This window comes from Ambystoma mexicanum, chromosome 6p (assembly GCF_040938575.1).
Source record: "Ambystoma mexicanum isolate Mex_15411 chromosome 6p, UKY_AmexF1_1, whole genome shotgun sequence".
In the NCBI taxonomy this organism is placed as follows: Eukaryota; Metazoa; Chordata; class Amphibia; order Caudata; family Ambystomatidae; genus Ambystoma; species Ambystoma mexicanum.
The window spans coordinates 1358782317-1358794116 of NC_090935.1; the positions used below are offsets into that span (position 1 = coordinate 1358782317).

Genomic DNA, 11800 nt, shown 5'->3' on the forward strand with positions numbered 1-11800 from the left:
CCCTTTGTCTTTTATTTTAGAAAGAGAGGGGTTCGGCACAGAGCCAACACAAAGGCATTTATAAAAGCCCACATTCAATTATAGGTCTAATCCGTATCTGATGTTCAAGAATTTGCCAACTATAGGAATGTCAGTGATTAGAGCAGATCACATTTAAATTTAAATGTATTAATATACTTTCAGCATGATTGCTTTGTATATACAACATAAAACATTATTTTTTTTAAAGTCCATTACATACATAAAGCATATATGAATTACAAACTCACATTCTGAATACATACAGCCACAGATGGTGTATCCACTGAAATATTAAATACATTTTATCAATTTCATCCACATATCAATTCATAATTTCTTTCTAAAATATAGTTTAACAACTGTATTCCTACATTATTAATAAAGTGCAAGTATCGCAGTCCGTTCCATATAAAATGTAGTCATGTGATATAAAATTGAAATCATTTCCATACTTGAGCATTTGCCATAGCGTAGTGGGGTCACAACGACTAAAACTGTTATTGTAGGCTTTCAGCGTCTGTTCTTTAATATGGATCAGACTTTGACATTGTGTCAAAATGTGTTCTAACGATTGAATCGTTTTTTTGCCTCATAACCGAAACGTTCATTTTGCGCTAGGGCTTTCTAAACTCCTTCAGTTTCTAGGCTTTACTTTTATTAAATTTCCGGGGTAGATACTGTCTCATCCTCTATGATTCTGGAAAGGCCACAATATAGGCTGGAAGACTGGTTTGTGAGACTTTGTATTGGATAAAGAGTCCACTATGAGAATTACACGCTAGCTGCATTGTGTTATTCTCACGATCAAATATTCTAATTTTCTTTTTCAACCAATATTTTATCCTTTTTACATTAGTTGCGAATATGGCATTATTAGAGCAGATCAACACCAGATGCGATAAGATTATACTGTAAACTGGGTCACCACATTTAGCCTCTTATGTCCACGTAATCTTTTACAGTAATGCAGTCTTGCGTTCCACAAAGGTCGGTTGACCTGATTTGATGCCACATCTTTGCGCCTCTTTTCAATCTTATATTTTGTCTTCCCCCTCAGATCCCAGATATTGTGGGACATGCATTCATGCATTGCCCATCACAGATCATTGTGTTTTGTGGTGCCAGCAGATATTGCTTGAAAAGATCTTGTGTTGTCAGTATTGACGACTTTATGTCAAGGCTGCCGTTCGGTTATCACAAGCGTGTAGAACCCTATACTAAGTATCGTATCAAAGCGAGTGTGCACATAGGTAGGATAAGTGAAACCAAAAAGGAAGCATGGAAGGTTTTGAATCGGTCATGATGACTGCCATTGCTCTTACCTGTTTTTTTGGCCCATCGTTGCTGCTCCACAGAGGGCGGTGGGTTTGGGGGGGGGGCTCAGCTGTACGAAAATTGGTGTTGGTCCTGCAAGCATTGGGAGCGTATGCTCATGCAAACCTTCTCCCACACCTGTACAAGCTCTTGCTAGAGTCACTGTTGGTGTACATAGAAATAGGTTGCTCATAAACCCAATAGTGAGAGGCCAAGTGTCAATTGGTAAGAGATGGTGAAAGTGCAACCTTTCCAGAACGACCAAAGATGCATGTTTCTTTATTCGGCAATGCCCACACAGGCGATCATACAAAGATGCCTCTGCGTCGAATCTGCCAAATGCTCCAACAGCCCTTAACACACTTCTTGGATTTTCTCACAACCAACATATGGAACTGCATATCTCAACAATCGTCCGAATTATTTGTCCTCTGCTAATATTTACAAAGTCATTCCCGAAGGAATCCATTTACTGTAACGCCACAATTACAGCATTCACACTTAATAGCCACATAGATTGTTACAAAAAAAGATACATTTTATTCTCTAAAACATGCATGAGGGTTGGTGGTTAGATAGCAAGGGCTCCTGGCCGGAATGCCCTGCTGCAGCTAAGCGGCTAAGAACTAGCTTGGGGACTTAACCCACATCACCGTTTCCAATTGATCTAACAAGTTGGATGCATGAGAAAATAGCATACAATAGAGGATGGCTGAAGTAACTTTGACTGTGCTGTTGTCATTGTCTTTTTCAAGTTAATCAACTTTTTCTGTTTTTCTTTTGCAGTCCTGGTACCTGGGCTAGTTTGGTCCCTTTCCAAGTATCGAACAGGACGCAAATCCTGCCAACCAATGTCCAGAATTACGGACTCAACATAATCGGAGAACCCTTTCTACAAGCTGAAACAAGCAACTGAGATAAGAGTGCCCAGAAATGTTTCTAAAATGGACAATGGGACAACATAAAAACGAAACAAAAAAACTATTAAACTGATGAAAGAGAAGAAAACAGACCAGCAATTGCAGCACTTACAATCACTAATTCCCTCGAGGCTGAAACTCTGATGACATAAGAAAAAGGTCTTGATGTCTCTCTGAGGGGTGAAATGTTGCCCCGGCTGAACTAGCCTTTGATGTCTGAAGTCCGCTGGGAAATAGATGTTCTTGTCTCTCTCTGACAATATATTTTAACTGACTTCTAGATGCCTTAATATTTGCATGATAAGCTAGTTTTATTGGTTTAGTATTCTTGGTGTTAACGCATGGGATCACCATTCCTGACTTTCTCACTGAACAAAGGCTAGTGGACGGCAGCCAGGCTGCCAAACGACAAGGCCCATAAGCCTACATAAATATATATTTATATATATGTATGTTACAGTTTATAAAAGGTAACATCATTTTGGTTGTTAGTATATCCTGAAAAGTCATTTTCCCCTTAACCCAGTTTTTTTCACGGTTACCAATTTTGAAGTGCAAAGTTTGACCCAACGGAAAAGGCATGACTGAAGAAAATGCCTCTGCGTAGGTACAGTATAGTGTTACCTTCTCATGCAACAGGGAAATGAATTTCGCATGTCCCCCGTGGAAGAAGTACTTATGCAGGCAAGTGTGATTTGTGAATTATGCCCAAAGGGGCATAATAAACCAGTCCTTCATCCCTCAGACTCTAAATTGAGGAGACAAGCGAGAATTTGAAAGCATTTTACACAAATGGGTCTCCTGCTCTGTCCCTGCTTGCTTTTTGTTGTTGTTGAGGGCATTCGTAAGGTGTGGGAGCAGAGAGGAATTGTGTACTTGAGAGACAGAGTATGGAGACGTAGCACTTACCGTATATTGGGATTAGCGTCCCGCTCTTCCGAAGGGAGGGATTTATTTATTAATGAATTTACTGTTTGCATCACGAATCTCTTTTTCGTGTTCAGAAGGTTCAAGGGAAAGAAGAAAAAAACCCTGCATCACAGAGACATGGGCAAGAGGCAAATTCTATGTCGTAAAATGGGCGAAGCTTGCAGTTTACAAGCTGCGGTTGCCAGCAGTGATACAGTACAACAAACACAATTGTACACTCTGAATACATTGTCTAGTTGCAGGGTGTCCACATCTTGCATGGTGCTGTCTAAAAATATTCAAGTCTTGTTCAACAAGTTTTTTTTTAGCATTGACAAAACTGTAACCTGCATGGGCAGACACATTTTGCCTCACCGTCTCTTTAAAAAAAAAATAATTATATAAATATAGTATATATCAAAATTACTCTTTCCAGTAATCCTAATTTGCACGAAGATATAATGTCCACATTACGTGCCTTGCCTTGGAATATAAAAAAAAGGTGACATCACTACACTTGTTTTGCTGCATTCATTATCATTTTAAATCTTTACCATTTTTATGACAAAATATTTTGTACGCCAGAGGAAAAAAGAGAAATATGTGACATCATGGATTTTTTAGACAGTTATACCTTTTTCTCACATTTATAATGCATATCATGGCTGTGTATAGCTGCCGCTTAAGGAATTGTAATCGACCAGCAATATTTTCAGTATTTTTGGTGTTTTTTCTATTAACCTTTCATGTTTTTCATCTTCCAATTAATATTAGAGGGAGGGAACCGGTGGGGCGTTGATGGGCAGGGGTGGGAGGGAGTTCAAATTTATACAAATTATGCAATACCACGTTTTGCCTCTGTAGGTTGTGCTTTTAATTCTATTGGTTGCTCTAGGTAAGTTTGCAGATGAAAAAAAAAAAGAATGACTTATGCTTTTTTTTTTTTTTATTGACCAAAGTGGGTTCTGCTATGTTGCAGTGTAGTGAGGTCCTACTGTGCACCGAAAGATGGAAAGGTTTTTTTTTGTTTTTGTTTTTATACGTGCATATATATATTTGGAGGGTGGGAGGGCATATTTTCTACACCCTAGCTGTGATGCAACACACCCTGTGCCAGGCACGGGCTACAAAGCGACTGTACTGTAGCAAGCTGACATGGTTTCCTCCTTTTAACTTTTCACCTGGGGTGCAAGCTGAATCTATTTCCGGATTGCTAGTAATGCAAAAAGTAAAAAATAAAATAAAAAAATAAATAAAAAAAAGATGAACTCCGCTGGAGGCAGACTTGACTTGAGGAAATCGCGAGAGCTTTGAAAAGCCACCGTCACTCGTGCCAGCTTCTTTTTTCTCCGCGTTGGTCCATTCTGGATTTTAGTCTTGGGTTGCATTGCTCCCCCATGAAACGCCCCACTGGTAATTTGTCCTCTGTGAATGTGGGTGGTAGCAGAGGCCCACTTGGTCCAGTTCCTCTAAACACTTTTTCAGGATAGCCTTGTCTATGCAGCTAGGAAATCCTGCTTTTAGCCTAAATAGAGTGTTCACCCCCAGGGGTGGACTGGCCTAAAGGGAACTCTGGAGATTTCCCGGTGGGCCTCTGCACCCTGGCCCTCTTTTGTGTGGTATTTCCAAATTTTCTCATAGTAAAAGCATTGGGCTTGCTGAAAATGTGGCATATGGGGCCACTTTTAACATTATTTCCAGGGCCTCTTTTGCTCCCCAGTAATTTTTTCCATGGCCTCTTTTAGTTCCCAGTCCACCCCTGTTCACCCCTTTGCCATCAAACCGCCATTCAAGAAGCGCGCCACCCTGGCGTCAAATGACGTCTTTCTGCATTTCTCACATGTGCTGGAAAGGCCAGTGGGATACTGGCGCCTGCCTGTGATGGTGCATGTGTGTCGCTGTGCAGCTCGAATATTTAAGTTTAGACACAAAACAATAACATTTCACATTGTTGTATGTCATATTGGGGTCGAATATACAGCCCCCCCGCCCTTCAGGGCTTTCATATTTTATTTTGAATCACTTGGCGAGCAAAACCTTTGCCTACCGGTTCCATGCTACAGAATATTTGCCATGGCGAGGTACCATTGTGCCCAGTATATTCGCAAATGGAAAAATTACCCTAGTGCAGAAAACCATTGAAACAACTGGGACATGTTTGCCCTGATGCAAATGTCATGCAAATGTGCACTGTTGCAAGGATTCTGCAATGGATCCTTCAATGTGTTCTGTGCAATTGCTGCACGCCTTGGAATGCAGGCAATATGGAACTTTCACCTTTTCTTGCAGAGTTGGCTTTTCTTCCTATGACTGAAAAACGTCCCAGGGTAAGGAAGCAGAGGTCATTGCCTATAAAGCCACAATACCTGACAAAATAAGTGGAGTGATATGGTTTTTGCATCGTCCTTATAGTGTACTCGTCGATCGCTGAGATGTAGCTCCATGCGGGTTACCAAGTTCAACCCCTCCATCCTCTGAATTTCATGACATACTTTGGAACCACTTTTTGAGGCCCATCAACAGGGTGTACATCTATTGAATGTATATGGTTTTGTCAACTGTACTTCCTTTTTTCGCCCCCTCCTGCCACAGAGTGTAACTTGAGGTACTGCAAAACACATACAAACGTAAATGTTGCATTACAACCCTTCGTGCAATCCTCATTTGGAAGGAACTCTTGGTGAACCATGGTTAGTCATTTTGCAGACCTCACCTGACTGCCCTGGATGAGTATGGTGGGGCACCCTCTTGCTGTCGCAGCACCACCGCCTTAAACCCCATAGGGGTATAGAAAGGCGAGGACAACCCTGAGTTCTTCAGCATTTGCTGATTCGCGGTTCGCAGAACTCGGCTGGGGGACGGGGTGCTCTACTGACTGCATGAACATGGCTGAAGGCAGGTAATCGGTAGAGAAAGAACATGACAACAATTTGTCAGTAGAAACAACTTTCAATTGTCTTTTAAGAACACGAGAAAAAAAAACAGCAGTAAGAGTAATAAGCTGACGTTTACTGGCATTGTGCCAAATCCACCGCCATAAGGCTGCACTTTATAAACTCAGTGAATTCTGTAAGAACCCAAATCCACACTACATAAAAAGAATATAAGTTCTTTAAATAGAAAACAAGCATGCATGCTGTAGCATGGAAGCCACCTGGAGACCAGCAGAATTCCAGGTTGTACGTTTTCAGACACCTAGGTTATGCGTAAGCGCTTTGCTCTTTTTGTTGCATGAGTGGCGGGTGCAAGCAAATACTTGTTCTTAAAGTAAGATTTCCAAACTCAAGTCTAGTTTTTGGCCTCCTCCTTCACCAGGAAGTGTAATTCTGACTAAACCGAGCCACCCCGTTCTATGTGCACTGTTCTGCCTTTATCCAGTCGCTTTGCAGCCCAGGCCCTCTTGGCGGTGCCCCCCCTAAAGTGTGTTTCCCCTGGAGTGACGTGAACGTTTCGAAGCTTGTATTAAGGGAAAAAAAGCAGTGAAGGAGACTGTACATAAAGGCATGGCAAAAAAAATATTATAGCAATATAGTTGTGGGGTAATAATGTATGGGTGGGCAGCTCCGTTAAAATATGTGAACGAGTCTGTGAAGCTGCACATAGACAGAAGAGCCAAGGGGTCTTCTAATGAACCGCCTACCTTGTAGACAGTAATTTGTACACTGTATAGTTTTGTTAAGAAATTTTTTTGAATTAAAATACCCGTTTGTAAAGCTAACTTTTTAACAATTGTAATGGGGGATATATTTTATTTCCATTTTCTTTTTTTTATAAACAAACAGGAATAGTCCTTGTTTTCTGAAACTGGACTTGGGTTAAAACTCTCCAGTTTCTTAATTTATGTATTCACAAGAAAAACTGTCCATGTTAGGAAATGTTTCGCAAAACCCTATGCTTTAAAAGCATAGGTTGCTAATCCTTTAAAAAAAACAAAAAAGAAATGTAAATGGAGAAAAGTTATATTTTATGAAGGTTATTTTGTTGTATTTAGTATTGGAAAAGTTGGTTTTCAGAGCATTTCAGAATGTTGGAAGCAACACTGTCTTTTTATTAGTATATATGGCCTTTAGCAAATGGTTTTTTTGTGTGATTGTTACATGTTGGTATTTAAGATTAGCTTCGCAGAGCATTCAGGAGAAAGCAAAGGACCTGAAAACAGTACTTTTATATCTCACACATCCATGTCCTCAGGGAGCAGAATTTTGGATTTGCAACTTCAAGCTTCACAAGGACTTAATGGAAAGAGGTTATACAGGGATGTGGGCAGCTGTGACCCCGGAGAGTGCTCATTGCCCCCTACACTCTAAATTCTACATACCAATAGAGATTATATAGGGTACAGAAAGTTCTCCCATGTTTGGTGTTCACTTTCAACGCAACATCTCTGTTGTTGCTGGCAGTTGGGCCCCAAGCCTGAGATCCAATACAGTTTGCACGTTCTTGTCAATGTTTTTTGTTAACGTTAACCAGCTGCATGCTTCCTGGACTTTTTATTCTATTGGGTTTCCAGGGAAAACCATTTAAATGTGCAAGCTCAGCAAGTTCAACCAGAAAACCCCGGGAACTGATCTCTGTTGTAATCCATTCGTACTCGAAGGAGCTGGACCAGCAGCCTCCTTCATCTTTGCACTTTCTGACATAGTTCCCCCTTTTTTTTTTAACCCCGCCCGCCCCCCATCCCACAGCACGATGGTTTGGGAGTGGTCGAGCACTGCAGTTGGAGGATAACACAGACCACTGATTTTGCCCTTTGACCCTGCACAATGACCTTTGCATCAGCCAAACGTATTGCCATGACAACTCTTTGTACTGTTTCCATGCCACCGCTCTGTTGGTCACATTGTTAATAGTAAAATAAAAGGGGGGGAGGGGTTGGAGATGGTCAATTTCTACATTTTCTTTCATTGCAATTTTATTCTTCGATGGTTGTAAGTAGTTTTTTTTGTTTTTGTAACAAAAGGGTTCACTAGTTATAACTCTTTAGAAATATCTGTGTGTGTTGCAATTCAATTGTATGTTGAATTTGTGAAAAAGGGCTTTGGTGCCACCAGCACACCAGCGTGCCCTGTTGAGCCTTTGATACTTTTATGCATGTTCAGGTACCATTTCAAACACGCGGTGGCCTAAAACACTGGGATCCCTGGGAGCTGGTGGCACTCTAGCCTCTCTTTGTATTACTGTATTTTTGACAGGATGGTTTTCAAACTGCTACAGGGACTGATGTGGCAAATGTATCTCTTTATGCAGAAGGAAGTTTTTTTTTATTAAAAAAAAAAGTAAGTATAGCTACTTATGCATTCTTCATTGAGGGCATTGAAGTTGCATGGACTGAAAGAAAACAAGTTGATGCAAAATATGAAAGAAACAAAAAAACCAGCAAAATGTTTACCAAAAAACTCAAACAAGTGAGCAGTGCCTGTTCAGTTTCACGGTCTCTGTTGAGTTCAGTTGTAAATATGTTTCAGATAACGATTTCTTCAAGGAAAATAAACAAACTCTACAACACGTAGAATGTGAGGGGTGACTGAATCCCAGGGATAGGCTTCTCAAAAGCTGCATTAGCGTATGTCTTCATCGAGCTGTTAATTTGTGCTTACATCATATAGAACCTTTAGTGAACTGGGAGGAGGAGCCCCGTCTCAATGCTATTTCTCTGAACAACTTTTGTAGGGCTGTGTGTTTCTTTAGATACATTTAGTACAACTGTAGGTGACAAGTAGTCAGTTATTGCTTGCTAGCTACACACCAGGGTTGATCCGTTTTAAAACTTTTGGCATGTCCTTTCACAGCTGTATCTTCTGACCCACGCTCCTCCCTAACCTCTTCCACGCCGCCACTTTCCCCCCAGCCCTGACTTGGGAGTGAATACTGAACCTCGTTTTTTTTCCAATTGAACTGAAAAGAAAGTGCACATGTGCTCTGGGAGAGACACTGCGATACGCTACCGCCAGCCTTCTCGGGGAGTGACGATGCACCACCCCACCTTTAGCCGTGCGTCTCTGGAACATGGTGCCCACAATTGGCGAGCCAGACAGTGGCAGGGTAAAAGCCACGGTTTTATTGCACATGGTTGGAGGATAAATATATATTTTATTTTTTTGGGTACGTTTTGCAGGTTATAAATGAACTCGAAATTGCCACAAGTTTTAAAATGGTGTAAATCAAGCTTGACTTAATGTGATTGTTACTGTTATATCCAGCCTATTCTGCTAGCAGCTGCTCATACTGCAGTCAATTACTGGAAGCGGATATATTTCCTATGCAAAAACTGTTTAAACAATAAAATGAGCTATGCTACAGATACGTGACGCACTGTGTTTTCTTTAAGTTGTTTATTTTGACCTAACAGTTTGCAAGGACGGATTTTGAATTCTCCGAAACCAAGCACTGCCCTTCTGCGTGCTTCCTCTTGTGTTAAAATAGAATTTCTTTAAACAAAGACAGACTTGCGATAGTAGAGTTAGTCTTTGCTTGTGCCAATTTCCCACTTCTGTTGTGATGTTTGTATTTGTGTACTGTGATATGCAAAGTAGTTGAGGCAAAAGGAATGAAAGATAACTTATCAGTCCCGGCGATTGCTGCATGCTCACCAAAACCCAGCTGAAGCCGGCTAGTGACCAACAGCATCGCATGGAAGTCAATCCCTGAACGGTTTGGAAGCAACTTGATAAAGTTCAGTGAATTTTATTGTTAAATTGGTGAAAGGCAGTTTTGCAGAAACAAAGGTAGAGAAGCAAAAAGGGGTGAACTGAATTGGAGAACTGCAAGCCGCCTTGTGCGTATATGACTGCGATGCAGACTGTATGGTGAATTACGATGGGCAATTTGGTGTTCACCGTGCAACAAAGAGCATGTAAAGGTGGTACGGGAGAAGGTGAACTCTGCAAAAATTGCGATTTTTCGTAATGTGGAATAAATAAGTCTGCCGAAAGGGTCATACAGTTGCTCATTAGGTGAACGTTCAAATACATGGCAGTGGTAGGAATCTGTCCATGCCTAGAGTACATTACGTGGCACGGTTAGTGATTGCCGTCTCTGAAAGTGCCTACAGCATATGGTAAGTCAATTTTTGTTGGGGGAAGAACATTTAGATGGATACAGACTATGTGGCTATGGACAGTCTCTGGATGTATTGAAGAGTCTTTGAAATATGTGTCTTGATGGACCTCATTTTGCACATATTGCTCTTCTTGTGACTTCTACCTGGGACCTTCCTTCCTGACTGTTGCTCAAAATGAACACCCCACCGCAGCTCACACCTTTGATGCATCCGTTCGTGCATTGATCGCTGTTTGCATGCCACTCGTTGTTGAACATCTACTGCAATATTTTACCAACAGAATCTGTTTAACTGGTAGCAATGGCAAGTGCCGTGATAACACACACTTTACATGAACAGGTGTATCTTCACACGCAGGAAATCACCATAACATCAAAATTGAAAGGACTGCTTATTTCACCTCCATAAAAGCAAGAACCCAGCAGCCCCAAAGGATGACTTCTTGTCGCTGCTTCTTGTCTTGGCACTTTGGACGCTGCACTCACTGCTGTTACTTTTGCCCTTCCTCAGACAGGAGGTCCCACACTGTTCACACACGCAACCTTCATCAGCCCGCCTGTAGTTATGGGTACAACTGAGTTCTTGTACACTTTAAACTGTGATTGTGTTTCCATACTAGATAATCCTAGAATGTATACTAGTTACTGTAAATTCCTCTCCTGCCGAATGTCATGATAAGGGTTTCCTGTTTGAAGACTGGAGTATTCTTGGACCACCAGCAAATCTTCCCTTCCTCCACTGAGTCACCAGAAATAACACATGGTTATTTTTCTGGCTACATCAGAATGTGTGATCCATTGTCCCAGGCTTGGAATGTGTTAAAGCTTCTAGCCCTGCCCTGTGAGGCAAGTAATGTATATTTAAGTGGATTGTGTCCTCCAACGTATTCCTCATCTTAGATGTATTCCATCCAGCTTTGCTGCTCTTCGGAAATTTTTTCGGCAGAGGGCACCGTGCGTCGATGTCGTCGAGTCGATGGTCCCTCGAAGGCCTCCGTCGAGGGTGACGTCATCAGGTGTATAAGCAGCACACGCGGCACCCGTTGGCCTCAGTTCTGTTTTTCCACAGTATACGTTGCTTTGGACATTCGGCGCACCTTGTGTTATGTGAGAATATATAATAACTAAATATGTCCTCGTCATCGACGCCGACCACGACCCCGAAATCGGGATTCAAAAAGTGCAAATCGTGCGGGTCAAAAATACCGATCACAGACCCTCATTGAGAGTGTTTGTGGTGCCTCGGAGAAGGCCACGACATGGAGGCCTGTACGAAGTGTCAGGCGATTATGGGGAAGGCATTGCGAGAGAGGAGAGGAAAGCTACTGGTAGGTCAAAAAACTGATCGAAAAACCTGTAGCGTCGAGTCGAGATCCCGTGAGGAGAATTCTCCTCGACGCAAAAGGCATCGATCGAGGTCCCGTAGCGATTCCCATCGCTCGTTGCCTTCGTCAAAAAGATTGAAGAAACGACGCCACAGGTCTCCCTCCACCTTGTCGTCGGACGAGTCCCCAAAAAAGATGAAATGCCCCACAAAACATTTGTCTGCTGAAGAGTGGGAAGCATTCAGGGTCAAA

The 11800-nt window shown here is 41.8% G+C and overlaps 1 protein-coding gene across 8 annotated transcripts in view; it reads left to right on the forward strand.

Annotated features, from left to right (window-relative positions):
- The window catches only part of NFIB (nuclear factor I B), an 870278-nt gene extending 860815 nt beyond the window's left edge, over positions 1 to 9463 (forward strand). For all 8 annotated transcript variants that reach the window (XM_069626065.1, XM_069626060.1, XM_069626059.1 and 5 more), the window contains one exon: positions 2122 to 9463. In XM_069626065.1, coding sequence (XP_069482166.1) covers positions 2122 to 2251 — 130 coding nt within the window. In that variant the 3' untranslated portion in view covers positions 2252 to 9463. The remainder of the gene's footprint in view (positions 1 to 2121) is intronic.
- Positions 9464 to 11800: the final 2337 nt, after the last annotated feature.